Source organism: Zeus faber, assembly GCF_960531495.2.
Source record: "Zeus faber genome assembly, chromosome: 4".
Classification (NCBI taxonomy): Eukaryota; Metazoa; Chordata; class Actinopteri; order Zeiformes; family Zeidae; genus Zeus; species Zeus faber.
Window position 1 is genome coordinate 21,048,979 of NC_137191.1, and position 16,115 is coordinate 21,065,093.

At 45.9% G+C, this 16,115-nt stretch overlaps 1 protein-coding gene across 1 annotated transcript in view; it reads right to left on the reverse strand.

The window, feature by feature from the left end:
- The window catches only part of ctnna2 (catenin (cadherin-associated protein), alpha 2), a 376,545-nt gene that overhangs the window by 10,939 nt on the left and 349,491 nt on the right, over nt 1-16,115 (reverse strand). Inside the window, exons 13-15 of the mRNA XM_079999605.1 lie at nt 10,436-10,587; nt 8,786-8,899; nt 787-968 (exon numbers count right to left, since the gene is read on the reverse strand). Coding sequence (XP_079855731.1) covers nt 787-968; nt 8,786-8,899; nt 10,436-10,587 — 448 coding nt within the window. The remainder of the gene's footprint in view (nt 1-786; nt 969-8,785; nt 8,900-10,435; nt 10,588-16,115) is intronic.

Consider the following 16,115-nt stretch of genomic DNA (forward strand, 5'->3'; position numbering starts at 1 on the left):
GCGTATTCCATTTGTTTTTCTCTGTTGCTCTGTATTTATGGACTGGATCCCATGTCCCTGAGTTGGCTGGAGAACAGTCGCCAAAGCCTGGGTGTAAACCCAGATGCGCACCAGTCCAGATGGAGGAGATTGAGAGGGAAGCTGGTGGCTTTCAGGAAGCACCAGCACCATAAAGTAGAAACACTGTGGATCAACCACTGTTTTTAACCTTGGAGTCAAAGCCAAAGCCATTCGGTCCGATCCAAATTAAGGTAGTTTGTCACAAAAGCCATGCTGTGTGTGGAGTGGTGATCCAGAAATTTCGGCTCTTTGCAAGTGACTCTGTAAAGAGATTAGTTCGATCACTTTGATTCAGTTGGGGTAACGAGAGTCAGAAAAGTCGGTTGCGTTCTGAGTTGTGGATAGAATTCTCACAAGAATTTGCCAATTCCGGCAAAGTGATTTATTTTGGTGAAATGCAAAGTAAATCAGTCACATTCAAGTATGAATTATGCCTGTGTCCGGCTGCAGGCGGGCTGACTCCCAACTTCCGAGTCATTTAAAAGATGCGTTCACTAGGAACAAATCGTTCGCTAGTCTTGTATCACTAGTGTGGAGCTGGTCATTATCCAAACATACCAAAGTTTACATTTCATATAAGAAAAAAAAAATTCTGAATTGTTTTTCTGAGCTAGGTTATGCCAACCAAACTATTTAAACACAGTGACAATAACAGTATTCCACCATGAGCTCATGACCCCCTCGCTCAGAACCAGAAGTTAAGGCTTATTCGAGGCCAGGTTTTACCTGGTGAAATCTGTCATCTCCATCATGATCATGCACATCTGCTTGGCCAGCACGATGATGTCATTGCCGTTGTCGTCCCACTTGGCCACCTCGGCGTCCAGCTTGCACTTCTCCTGTCGGAAGCTCTCCACCTGCTCGGCGATCTTGGCTTTCTCCTCCTGCGGCAGCTGAGCCATGATGGCCTGCGGGGGAGCCGTGGAGGTGGAGAGGGGGATGGAGGAATGAAATGTGATTGGCAAGGAGAGAGAGAAAGAGAGAGACAGAGAGGAAGTGGAGGGGGAGGGGAGGGGGTAGCAAGAGGATGGGGAAAATACAGGAAACAAGCAGAGAGGAGAATTTAGGTAAAGGACGAAGGTAAGGATGGAAAGGAGTGATGGGGAAACGGTATAAGGGATAATGGGGAATTGGTGAAGACAAGGAGGGATCAGATGACAAGAATGAAAGTGTAAAGACTACAAAGAAGAAAAATTCCTTTACTTTGGCAATGACTCACGGTGACACATCAAACAGCGAACTGTGGCACAACTTCTGTTACAAAGTAAAAAAAAGAATTACTGTTCATTCTACTTCTTAATCTTCGGTACAAGAAAGGGACATTAAGTGTGGGATGTGACTACCCTTTCCCCTTCTGAAATGCTTCAAAAATAGAGTTATAAACGTCACAATTAATAACGGACCATGACATTTAATGCTCTAAAAAGAGCTAAATCCATCTTTTCCCCCTTACACGTACCGAGAATACATTTGCTTTCTCAGTGGCCATGGAGGGCAGGTCCAAAATGGCATAAATCTAACTGCAAGGTCACTGCCACAGCACAAACGCAGAATTATTTGGGGGATAAATGTATAATTACCTGGCTCCTTCGACCAGGCAATGAATAATTCATTTGTTCAACATTATGTCAAGAAGGCAAGATGGAAGGAAGAGGAACCAAGTTTCTATTAGGTCGATTTTATTGACTTTGAGGAGCGGGGAGAGAGAGAGGAAGATATGTTAAAAAGGAAGAAAAAAAGAAAAAAGGAATAGAAAGGACATGCATTTCCAGCAAAGGATTTGTATTGTTTTTCTGCTCTTAGCTGTTCTTACTCCGCACTAACTGTGACCATTCCGTTAATGGAATAACGAGGGCTTTGTAATTTCTTTGCCTGGAACACCTTGAAAATTACCTCAAAATTAGATTGTTGTATCAGAATAAAACAGGGAAAAAATGGAAAAAAAAAAACATGAAATGAACCCATATTTGTTATGCACAGGCCACTGCGGCCACCCTGAAGACAACTATCACACTCACCACTAAGTTATGTGGAGAAATTGGATGGTCACTATTGACATAGAGAAATAATCTGCATCTGTAGCGATCTCAGAGCTCAAATCTGAATAATCTTGACAAGAGATCATAGAAGCAGATCACAGATTTTTGAGCTACTATTTAATGGGAGTGAATGTGTTTCAGTACTGTAGTCAATACTACTGCAATAAAATGCAATAACTACATCAATCAGCCACAACATTAAAACCACCACTAATAACCACTAATATTGTGTAGCTCCCCCTCGTAGCGCCAAAACAGCCCTGACACGTGGAGGCATTGACTCCACGGGTGGTATCTGGCAGCAGATCAGCAAATTAGCAGCAGATCCTTTGAGTCCTGTAAGTTGTGAGGTGGGGCCAACAGAGCATCACACTGCCTCCACCGGCTTGCCTTCTTCCCATACTGCATCCTGGTGCCATCTCTTCCTCAGGTGAACGACGCACACACACCGACCATCCACATGATGTAAAAGAAAACATGATTCATCAGACCAGGCCACCTTCTTCCATTGCTCCATGGTCCAGTTATGATGCTCATGTGCCCATTATAGGTGCTTTCGGTGGTGGACAGGGGTCAGCACGGGCCCTCTGACCGTGTGCAGCTATGCAGCCTCATACACAGCAAGCTGTGATGCACTGTGTGTTCTGACACCTTTCTATCATAGCAGCATTAACTTTTTCAGCAGCTTGTGCTACAGCAGCTGTTTTGTGCGATGGGATCAGACGGGCTAGACTTCGGTCCTCACGTGGATCAATGAGCCTATGGGCACCCATGACCCTGTCGCCCGTTCACCGGTTTTCCTTCCTGAGACCACTTTTGGTAGGTACTCACCACTGTAAACTGGGAACACCTCACAAAACCTGCCACTTTGGAGATGTTCTGACCCAGTCATCTACAGTTTGGCCTGCTTCCAACACACCAACTTCAAGAACTGACTGTTCACTTGCGGCCTAATATATCCCACCCCTTGACAGGCACCACCGAAACGATCAATTTTATTCACTTCACTTGTTTGTGGTTTTAATGTTGTGGCTGATCTGTGTATATATATATGTGTTGTAATGGGGCTATCGAGCAACCTTGCTCATAGTCCTCATTTCCCCTAACTATATCTGTATTAAACAAGAAAATGGAAAACCAGAACCTGAAATACAGCGACCGACGACACGTATGCATTTGAAAATGTCGTATCAATCGTCAAATGTCTGGGGCCACCTCCCCCTGATTTACACAATCGCCACGGTTCCTGGTGTGGTGGAGAAAGCAATCAATAGCCCTTTCAGAGACAGCTAAGGTTCCAGGTTCTTTTCGTTCCTTATACCTATATGGAAAAGCGCCTGACATAATTATTACCAACTTATTTTTCCCAAATCTGCCCTTCCCCGCCTCCTCTAACTCTCACAGCCAAGCTGGTGAGTGGGGGGGGGGGGGTGAGGGGGTGAGCGTTGAGAGAGAGTGTGTCACCTCACTCCCGTCCCTCACTGGATGTGTCAGGAGAAAGAAAAAGACTAAACAACAAAAATACAAGACGCCTCGTTTGCCAGAGATCCTGTAGAAGGAGACGAGTCGGGAAAGGAACGCAGAGTGTGACAGTGGCAAGAACAAGAGGAAATCGAAATCACAAAGAGAGAGGCCGAGCGCCCCGGTGAGACCACCATTTGTGCCGCCATCTGACTCGGCGCTCTCTTCGGAGCAGCGGCAGACGTCTCTTGAGGCTCCGGCAGGAACGTCTGCGAGCCGAGCTTCTGACGGAGGGCTTTGCTCGAGGACAACCCTAACAAGGCGAACAAACAAGCGAATCCCCGCTCGGTCGGAGCCGCCCGGCACTCGCTACCAAGGCGCACAATAAGCAAAAATCCCATTAAACAGAATATGTGAGGAAAACAGTGTTCACACTCCAAGCACATAGCGAGCTATTCACACAACGCAGCTAGCTATAGCCAGAGAACATATTGTAGTGCTGATGCCCTGAAGATCCCAGCAAGGCTCTCCTTTGTACGAGCCTTGAAGACCATGAGACCATGAGATGTCGCCAAATAATACAGCGTACAGACTATTCGGTATTACAAGGCAGTACCTAATGAATTTGGACACAGGTGAGTGGACGGTTGCCGTAGGGCAGGAAAAGCTGAGCAAAATTCATCAGAGTGTGTAATTAAAAACGCCTGCAAGATGTTGGCTCATGTCTGCCTCGCTGCACGCTTACTGACCCCTTCATCTAGCAGGGTTGGTTGTTACCGTATCCTCGCTGCCCCCGAGCCATCGTCTAAGGCATTAATTATTCACTCATCGCCAATTATAACCAACCTTTATGCTGCCAGTGTCAAGAATCATGTGTTGCCCCTCAGGAGTGGAGAGAATTGTAAAATCATTGAGGTCGCCAACCTCCTGCCTTGGCAACAGGTGTGCCGAGGACAGGAGCAGGGAGATGCTCCTGAAGATGCCGTTGTAGCACCTTCACAAGTGCCTCCAAACTCAAACAATGTGTACTCAACTACAAATTCCTTTTCCCCTAAATTAAAAAAGCGACGGGAGGGATTTGCCTGGCGTCCCAATTCGGTCTGAAAAAAACGAAGCAAGAGAAAGACAGGGAAAATAGATAGAAAGAGAGAGAGAGAGAGAGAGAGAGAGAGAGAGAGCTAGAAGGGGAGGGAGAGATACAAAAAGTAAGCCGTAGCACTGGTGTAAACACATGAGCCAATTGGGACGTCAGTGGGGAAGCGCGGGGTGAACTCCCTCCCTCTCTCCCTCCCTCTCTCCCTCCCTAGAATTCACTTATCCTCAAATCCCTTTTCCCCTACTTTGCTGATAACGACGAGGAGCGGGGGCCTCGGGAGCTTAACACGGTGGCAAATCCGTCCGAGGGGAGCGCCGGTGCCAATACACTCGTGCGACTCGGGTTTGCGTCTGCGGGGGATTAGAGGGCGCCGCTTTCCGGGTTTCTTCAGTGAGCGGAGTCTCGAAATGACTTTAATTTGTTTCATTTGAAATAAACTGCCCAGACACTCAGGAGTTCAATTTTATGGATGACCTCTCAACAGTGTTATCCAATCACTGTGTTTAAAGGGGGAGCGGGGGGCGGGGGGGGGGGGGTGGCGGTGGTCTTTGTGAGCTTTGAGTACATGGCGGGTTGGTTCCGTGAGCGTGATCCGTGGCGTGTTTTGGACGGTGTGTACACGCTCTAATAAGAAAAAAAGAGAGAGAGAGGCCATGTACATGCCATCCCTCCCGCGTGTGTGTGTGTTTCTGCAGCGCTCTTCTTATTATGCATGCTTGCTTCTAATAACTTTGCTTTTTGCATAAGTACAATAGAAGTGACAAGCGGAGCAGCAGCACACAGGCTCTGGGAACAAAGACCCCTGGGACTGCCCCGGATTTGATTTCCTTCCACAAAGAGAGAGAGAGCGGGAGGGAGGGAGAGAGAGAGAGAGAGAGAGAGAGAGTTATCATGCCTCTGTCCTGGATGTGTGATACCCTTAGCAAGTCACAGTATAGAGGGATCATGGCTGTAAATCTCAGTGGGGCTCGTGTCAGCTCCTATAGAGAAAATGGATTATGCCTACACTTGTCTGTTTGAATCAAAACACGGGGGGAAAAAAAACAAAAAACAAAAAAAAACAACGGAAAAGAGAGGAACAGCGGTTCTCACCGCGGTGCGATAAGCCAGAGCAGAACAGGCTAAGATCAGCTAAGTAGCTTCCCAAACGTATAGTTTGTACAGACGTTCGTCAGCATAGCAGTCTTTAGACAAACCGGTTTGATTCGAAGCATCATCAGCTCGTGTGCATATAGTGTGTTTTAATGTGAATATTTTCCACACCTACTAGAATGTTCAATAGCCCCCCTCCTCCACTCCCCCACCCCCCACCCATCAGTCCCAGCTGCACTTCACACTTTCCATCAAGGACGCGCTGAGCCACCAAACTGTTACCAAGCAGAGCTGCCCACTCAGAGCCGCAGCCAGTGCCAGGAAGCCTCGTCTTACAGTTTGTTTTGTGAGGCTCCCTTGTGCGGTTCTCAGATGGCCCCGCCGCGCTCACGCAGTGGGAGCCCGTGTGGGAGCCCGTGTGGGAGCGTTGTGTGGTGGGTGAAGCGTGCTCCGCACTTCTTCTTCCCATTTACACACGCCGCAGCTTCTTCTTCACAGCTCGAGCAGAACTTCCGCAGAGCACCCGGCGCCCAGCCCCAGCTCTCTCTGTTGCGTGTAGAAGTTTATTTCTTTGGCGGCTGTCTGCAGTTTCTTCCCCAGTTTGAGCCGATTTCCTCCGGCCATGGAGGGTGATGGTGTGAAATAGCAGTTCAAATCAGTTCTTTACAATGAAGGCAAAATATATGCTTTGGAACATTTAGCTACTCTTTGAAGGTTGATGCTACTGTCACTGAGTGGTCTGAAGCGGATCTTGGAGGTCAGATTGTGACCGGAGCGGGGTCGGCGGAAGTGGCATCGCGAGGTACTTGTCCTTTCAAAAAAAGCACGTGGTCAGCTCAAAGAAGGCCACTTTTGTCTCACGGACTAGAGGCCGAGTTGATCTCTGAGCTCTCCCCGAATGCAGTTGTTTCTCAAATTGTGCATTGAAATTCTTCTGATACTTGAATAATGTAGGAGTAATATATCCCACGAGACAGGATTACTTGTTCATTAGTATTAATGCTAAAATATGCTGCAAAAAAAAAAAGTTTTCCCTGGGTTATCACTGGGTCAGACATTATTGTTTGAAGCTGAAGAAGCGATCCTACTTATTCAGTTCATTCTTCCGTGATGAGAAACAACGCTCCCAAACTCATTAGGATTCAAGATGCTCAGCGCTAAAATTGTAGTTATACTTTATCTGGGTATTGGCAAAAGAAGACTGAGATGATGAGGCACTTGAAATAAATATGAAATAAAGACTTCTAAAAAAACCAAACATTAAAAGACATTACAAAACCGCCAATAAACGCCTAAATGCTGAGTCGGGCGGCAAATAAACACAGCGGAATGGAGACATCTTTTGTTGTCACCGAGGCGGTTCCCAGCGGCTCTCCCAGTCTGTGCCCTCTAGTGAAGTCCTGATTTCCTCCGGTCGTCTTTTGGGCGGCTGTGCGTGGATTGTTTGCAATCGCAAAGCACAGTTTCGGTTTCCATTTCATTCCACTCCCCTTCTCTTTCCACTTCCAGATGCATTAATACCTCTGTGCGCAGGGCTGTAAAAGAGGCCCGGGCAACGGTACAATGGGCCTCGGCGGGGGAGGCACCGGGCCAAGTCGCCACAATCCATTCACCAGGCGATGCACCGCGAGCGATCCTCCGCTGCTGGAGGGGGAGCGGGGGCCGCTCCCCTCCTAATGTTCTTTAAGCTAGGGCCCAAGTGGGAAACCCCCCACCCCCCCCAATGTGCCAGAGCCCGGGGCCCCGGTGTTTGGCGACTGACTAAGTGAGGCCTTGGCACAAAGCTCTACTGTATTTTTGTGTTGACATCTGAAAAGCCATTGGGTAATTACCGCTTTGTTTGTGAATGGCAATTTTACACCTGCCATTCCCCGGATGGCAGCCGAATTGAAACCCGTCCCACTTGTTGGTTAGATTCCATTCACACGGACCTCCCCGCCGCAAGTGGAGGTAGTTAGATTAGCACAAAGTGTTGTTGGGGGAACGGTAATGCAGCGGTAACGAAGACGCGCTTGTCACACATTTAATTTGAATTTAGGCTTAGGGTTTGGGGAGCGGGGTTGGAGAGTCAGGAGGTGAGTTGGCCAGACCCACTGGCATCCAGCCAATCAGATAGAATCAGGTGGAATGTGATGCCCTATGAGGGACTGTTGGGTCCAAGCACATTGCACTAGGTCTAAAATATATATGTAATTGAGAGGGGATAAGAGTTAATTATAAATGATAATGATTACTTACTAACTTCAAAACGTTTTTATCCAAATTGGTGCCCACCGCCTCTGAGTGAGTTCAAACCTTTGATACCGAAGTCAAGTCAAAGCTCTGAAGTACTATTAATATTTCAATCGATACGTTTTTCATCTTTTCAACATCGTAGAGCTGCTGTTGTGCCACAGAAGTTTAAGAGACCTGAGTCATCATCATACGATGAGGCGTGAGTGATGACAGGAACAGGAACAACACAAATATGTCGGACAAGTTGGTCAAGCACGAATTTGCATCAGAAAACAGAATTTTCTGATGGAGGATTTGTTGAATGTGACTGGGAACGAGCAGAACTATGTCCATCTAAATGTTTGAAATTGTTTGAAATTTCCTTTAGGTAGAAATTTGACTTTTTTCACTGCATGATACTATGGTGAATATCAATACATTTGGATTACGATTGATTAGGATTGATTGATTGATTGATGGGTTGGTGCATTGGTTGATGGTTAATTGACTGAAGGATTGATTGGTTGATTGATCCGAAGGGTTGACTGACTCATTATTATGGCTAACTTTAACAAGGAACGATGAGGGAGGTTTCATCAGCGACAAAAAAATGTTCAGAATACTAATCTACATGATTATCTTTAACCGTTGAAAGAAATATCTACTAAAAGGACTTGGTTCATGGTTTTCCTTAACCGATCAGTTCACCTCCATATGGCTCAACTTACCCTTTCCACTCCCCTATTATCTCGTGTGCCCTGCATTTTGCCGGATTCCAGAAAGCCAACATGGAACCGTCGGAACCGTGGACCGCTCCACTCACCCTGGCGCTCTGTCCGGCTATGAGCTGGTCGTCCTCGGTCTGGACACTGGTCCGGCTGCGGGCATCGTAGTCCTCCTGCTCAAAGTCCGAGTCGTCCTCCAGCTCCTCTGGCGTCTGGGAGGAAGGGGATAAAACAGAAAAAGCCAAAAGATATCTCAAGTCTCTGATTCCGTTTAAAATTCATACTTGGACATACTACGTGAAACACATGTGGCGATCAGGACCAGGGCCTGAATAATACAACCAATCCGTCGCTGATATTTCCAGGCTCTTGCATCATGATTCAGAGACTGGTTAAAGGGAGGAAGAGAAAATGGAAATGGCCCGGAGATATTCTGGCAGGTGAGCCAGGTTAATTTCTCCGGTCTCCTGTCAAATGAAAGGCAAAACAGAGGTGGCACGGCGGCTCGAAGTTGCGGTTTTAGGCATCTGTTTGTCCAATTAACAAGAGGCGATCTCTGAGGTTTTTGGGAGCTAATTAAGGGAGGAGGACGGCTGAGTGGGAAGGGAAGCAGAGGAGGGAGGAAGAAAAGAAAAGCGTCTGGCCGAACCCGTTTTGACGTAGGAGGTAAAGCCAATACAATGGATGTGGCTTAAATAATATTCAAGAGGTTTATTCGGAAAATATGGATATATACATTAAAAAATATATATAAATAATACAAAATAATAAAGTAATATGAATAAATAATAACATTATTTATCAACATCAAGTTATTTTCCATAACTGTCCATCATATATTTTCAGTTCTGCAGCACCGGGCAACTGTCTGTTGCATAAAGTGGAATCATTTTAATAAGTGAATTAGAAATGATGAAGGGAGGAGGGAGCAGGGTGGGTTCAAACGGGATATGGAGACTGTGGAAAACAAAGGGTATCGAGGCACTTTAAGCACTCTCCGTTCAGCCCTGAATTTCCATTTCCATTTAAATCGCTGTTTTATTGTATTTCCTGAGAGAAAATCCCATTTTGCCTCCAAACTGTCATCCCAACTCTGATGCTTCACCGATGGACGTAGATGAATCAACGGCAATTATGTATTATCAATGTACAGACACCTCCTCACTTATTCTTACAATATAAGAATGAGAAAGTATGAGCGTGAAATAAAAGGACTGGTCCATAGATTTTTAAGCTCCCATCGATGCCAGAGTATACATTAAGTAATAAACAATGACTAATTGTGCACAAATAAAGTGAGGGGCCAGAGGAACTCGCGATGGAAAGAACAATGAGTCGAATAGCAAACCGGCAACAACAACAACCAGTGAAGATTGAAAATCAAGGTCATTCAAGGTCAATCAAATAAATTGTAAGTAGTAATGAAACAAGGAGCTTTGTTGTAGGATTTGAATCGATTAATAGCCTCAAAAGGGTAGATTAATTTACAAAAACCAGGACAAATAATGATCGCGTAATGGTTTCAGTAATGGATTGGGTTGTGAATTCAATGCGTTGCAACGTTACAATAAACACATTCCTAACTTTGGCAAAAACGTTTAAAATAAATTACTTCACCCAAACCGCACTCAAAAACACCCCCCGTCCGAACATTCCTCGTTTCTTTCTTTGAAACAACATTTTGAGCTACAGTACTTGGGCACGTTCCTCTCGGCAGCCCGTGGGGGGGGCGCTGGGCGCCAGCGTACCCTGATCATGAGGACGGCCTTCCTGATGTCGCGGACGCCGTCGTAGACGAGGCGCGAGGCGTCAATGAACTCGTTCTCCTCGAAGGCCTGAGGCGGGTTGGTGCTCAGCGCCTCGATGGCCACCTCCACCTGCTCCGCAAAACGGGGCATCACTGCGGGGAGGGAGAAGGGACGCGAGAAGACGGGGAGAGGGAGAGAGAGGGAGAATCACAATCACAATGACTTCGCCGGGTGCAATTACATGTAGAGTGCGAGGAATCTGTCACGGTGATTATTAAGCATTGCACAAAAAAGCCTAACCGCCTGAGAAGGATAAATAAACAATAATAAAATAATCATTTAAATATTGATAAAAAATATATAAAGATATAAAATAGAATATAAATAAAATATAAATAAAATTTGCCGAACAGAAAAAAGTAAAACAAAAAAGTCTAATGTATAAAATATACAGAATATACACTGCAATCCTATGCTATGCTCCTATGGTATAAAATATGATGATAACTAATTAGATGTATATGTAATTAGATTATATGTATTATATCTTGTTTTATTTTCTAGGTTGCTGTAGTTTGTACGGTGTTGTTGCAGGAAGGGAGGGGAGAAAAAATAAAACGGTCAAAAGGTGGAATGTTTTTCAAAAGGGGAAAAGTTGGCCAAAGAATGACGCCAGCACACACAGTTCAGCAAGGACACACACACACACACACAAACACGCACACACACACGCACGCACACACGCACACACACGCACACACACGCACACACACGCACACACACGCACACACACACACACACACACAATCAGTGGTCACCAGGCTGGTGGGAGGGGAAGGACAGCGTTTTGGATTACGCAGAAGTTGAAGTTTTTAGCGGTAATTGGAAACGTGTATCGTGACGTTTTGTTTTGTGAACTTGTGTTTACGTGGAATCATTACATGAACATGATATAAAACGAATGTGATTTTAATGATATAAATAGAAATATAATGTGATATGAATGACAAATATAACATGATATTATATATATATATATATATATACTGTATATATATGAATAAAACCTCATATGGAAAGTCTGAGATTTTTTTATTCCTCTTTTCTTTTCGTTTTTAATTCACTTAAATCCCCTTGCTGGGAAAAAAGCGTATAATAGGCTTTTGGGGAAATGCAAGGAAAGGAGTTTTTAAATAGAAATATTTAAATGTTCTCCGAGCTTCTTAATGAGCAAAGTTGCTGATGGTGAGGAGCAATTTCACTCATTCCAGTTGAGAAATGATGAAGGGAATTAAATGTGACCGTACAGGAATGGATTCCTTTCCCTCCGAGGCCTGAACTAACTATTGCTTACGTGAGACATAGAAGTACAATAGACACTTTAAACGACATTTTATTGATCTTCAAACGGATGAACATACCCTCTTTTTCCTTTACTCTAAATTTTGTTTTGGCAGGACAACTTCTATTTAACGATATAAAGCAAGGTAAAAAAAAAAAAAAACCTGCCAAACGAGCATTTTAACTGCGGAACACTAAGCTACTCTCGCTTTGAAAACATGGGTGATCGCGGCTCAGATTTGTGTCGGCGTTAGCGTAGCAGATAACTCCACCAAGTAGAACTGGATTTACAGAGCCTAGCGTGTTTTGAGACGTTTCCCGCCCTTTTCTGCCTTTAGCCTGTGATGTTAGCCGCTCGCTAAGCGTGTGCGCTAGCAACTCCATGCAGCAGAGGGAACCACTTCCTTCTCATCCTCCCCCTCTTCTCTGCTCTCTGAGGTTGCCATCTGTTTCCATTCGGGCTGAATCCTCCTTCTTTTCCATCATCATGACAAAGGATGGAAATTGGAGAGTGATTCATCCGTTCAGGGCTACACCTGGTGCTGTGCAACGCAGCCATTTTAGCCATGTTCGCATAAAGAGCATGAATAATGAACAATGAGCACTTCTTGTACTGGCGGCTCAAAACAGATTTTCAATTTTCTTATTTTTCTTCATCACTCCATTAAGAAAACAGGATGAAACAGGATGTTTTGCTGCGTCTGGTGGTGAGGCCAAGCACAGACCTTAGCATTAGCGCGTTAGCACATTGCTGTATTAGCACTGATGGACTTGAGTTTGTTCCAAGACGCCTGGCAGTTGTCTAGCTGCGTTTCAATTAGTTGATACACACAATATACTGTTTATAAGAATAACAATTTTATATTGTTTATTGTTTAGGTTCATTTATGAATCTACCAAATAATAATAATAATAATAATAATAATAATAATAATAAATATAGCTGCAGGCAGCAATACACAGGATTAAGTATCGACACCAATTACAATTTTTCGAGTTCCCATGGAACTTGTCCCATGGAAGTTCAGATATACAGAGTTGTCATTGAACGCAGCATTGGATGACATAACGACACCGTCAGGCAAGTTTTCAGAGTCCTTGTGACACTGGAATTACTACTACAAGCCAGTACACATGTTGCGTGTTATGACTTAACCCTAAAAGTTAGAAGGTGGCTGTCTACTCCCTGTAGTCCACAGAGTCCTGCCTCACGGTGGAAATCTCTCCGTGTGGACGTTCCCAACACCACGGTTCCATTCAAACGGACTAAACACTGCATGTCCCTCAGGGACGTTTCATCAACTTTTAAACTTTTGGGACCAAAATAAAACAGGCACGATTGAGACCCGTTGCTCTGGAGCGGCAAGCGAACTCCATGTGTGAGGACACAAACACGGGTTATGTTTTGGACTGTTTTGGACTCCCACAGTTGGCGTGTCAGGACTGGCTCGAATGCTGCAAAATAAGGAGGGACACGGCACCGGGTTTGATGCGAACAGAACATTTATATTGACAAAAAGGGCAAAAGAAAAACATATCAAACAAAATGCTCCGCCGACGTCAAGCAGTTAAGACGACACACACACACACACACACACACACACACACACACACACACACACAGTTTGCAACTACTACAGAGCGATAGCGTCTACCTGTGTGTTTGTAGTCACAACCTGCACATAGATAGCAAATTGGGTGATGATGTCACAAAGCGTCCATTTCCACAAACTCATCTCTCTCCACCGCCTGACTGGAAGGTTTAGACTACTTCTGGTTTAATTTATTCCGTTTTTTACTAAAAAAACTTTAACCACGAGATGTCTGCGACGTCCCGATTCTAACGACACCTCAACAATGTCCGAAGCTGCAGTGGACCCGAAAAGTGCCAATAATAATAATAATAATACTAACAATAAAACTAATAAATTATAATATTTATGATTACATTATAATCATAAATTGATACATTTCCAAAACAAAATTATTAAATGCTCACAAACATAAAAGTTACAAACAATGTAAAGAACAAAATAAATCATAAATAAATGAATATATTTTAAACAAGAGCGAAAACTCAAAGTGTAACTGTAAACTGGTCAGTGTTCTAATAACCACTATTAGACAGACAGACATACAGACAGACATATCGATAGGCAGACAGACAGATACTGTAGATAGATAGATAGAAAGACAGACAGATACTGTGGATGGATGGATATAGACAGACGGACAGACACAGGATAGATGGGTGGATGGATGGATAGATAGATAGCCAGACAGACAGATGGATGGACAGACGGACAGACAGACGGATAGATAGATAATGTGTCCTTCTTTTGGAGGAGGAGAAATTAGTTAAAGCACAGCGAGTTAGTGTCTGAGGGAGGAAGAGAGAGAGAGCAGAAGGGACAGAGGGAGAGAGAGAGAGTGGAAGGGAGAGAGGGAGAGAGAGATGGAGAGAGAGATAGTGGAAGGGAGCGAGAGGGGGAGAGAGATTGAGAGAGAGGGGGCGGGAGGGAGAGGGAGAGGGAGAGAGAGATGGAGAGAGAGAGAGGGGGAGAGAGAGAGGGGGAGAGAGAGAGAGGGAGAGAGAGGGAGAGAGAGGGAGGGGGAGGGAGAGAGGGAGAGAGAGATGGAGAGAGAGATAGTGGAAGGGAGCGAGAGGGGGAGAGAGAGAGGGGGGGAGAGAAGGGGGAGAGAGATGGAGAGAGAGAGAGGGGGAGGGAGAGAGGGAGAGAGAGATGGAGAGAGAGGTAGTGGAAGGGAGCGAGAGGGGGAGAGAGATTGAGAGAGAGGGGGCGGGAGGGAGAGGGAGAGAGCGATGGAGAGAGAGAGAGGGGGAGAGAGAGAGAGGGGGAGAGAGAGAGAGGGGGAGAGAGAGAGAGAGAGAGAGGGAGGGGGAGGGAGAGAGGGAGAGAGAGATGGAGAGAGAGGTAGTGGAAGGGAGCGAGAGGGGGAGAGAGATTGAGAGAGAGGGGGCGGGAGGGAGAGGGAGAGGGAGAGAGAGATGGAGAGAGAGAGAGGGGGAGAGAGAGAGAGGGGGAGAGAGAGAGAGAGAGAGAGGGAGAGAGAGGGAGAGAGAGGGAGGGGGAGGGAGAGAGGGGGAGAGAGAGATGGAGAGAGAGGTAGTGGAAGGGAGCGAGAGGGGGAGAGAGATTGAGAGAGAGAGAGGGGGAGAGAGAGAGAGGGGGAGAGAGAGAGAGGGGGAGAGAGAGAGAGAGAGGGAGGGGGAGGGAGAGAGGGAGAGAGAGATGGAGAGAGAGGTAGTGGAAGGGAGCGAGAGGGGGAGAGAGATTGAGAGAGAGGGGGCGGGAGGGAGAGGGAGAGGGAGAGAGAGATGGAGAGAGAGAGAGGGGGAGAGAGAGAGAGGGGGAGAGAGAGAGAGAGAGAGAGGGAGAGAGAGGGAGGGGGAGGGAGAGAGGGGGAGAGAGAGATGGAGAGAGAGGTAGTGGAAGGGAGCGAGAGGGGGAGAGAGATTGAGAGAGAGGGGGCGGGAGGGAGAGGGAGAGGGAGAGAGAGATGGAGAGAGAGATTGAGAGAGGGGGGGGAGAGGGAGAGAGAGAGATAGATAGAGAGAGAGAGAGGGAGGGAGGGGGAAACAGAGAGAAGCCATAAGCACTTTCCTATCAGGATATTGATTCCTCCTCTCAAGGACGAGCTTCAGTCTGTGTTTTGCTGCCGTCATGCCTGTAAATCTGACCACACTCTATACAGGGAAGAGGGATGGGAGCGCAATGAAGACAACAAGGGGTCAAAGGGCACTGATAAGTGGCCCGGGTGGAGGGGGCAGAGTCCCACCAACACACACAGACACAACAATACATAAATCAAATGGCATCATAGCAACACGCATACGGAGAATGTTAGCGCGCACACACACACACACACACACACACACAGAAACATTATGATTAGCATGTTAGTGTAACTACTTGCATACATACATGATACAGATACAGTACAGATAAACACACACACACACACATTGAAATTGAGGCGAAAACACATACACAATGAATGTTAGCATGTAGCGCGTTAGTATCTATACATTGAAAGTACACACACACACGCGCACACACACACACATCCACACACACACACACACACACACACACAGAATGTAGGGAAGGTTGTGCAACAGCACAGCGAGACGAGGAAGAAGAGGGCGCTGCATCGACGCATTCAACTCAGAGCGCTTAGTGGAGATGCTTAGTGACAACTATCGATTTCCTAGTAGAGTGTAGTTAATTGGACTCAATGCCTTTGAAAGAAGAAGAAGAGAAAGTGTGTGGTCCGGAATCCCTTTCCCTTTGTGGAGTTACGCCTAATCATCTTT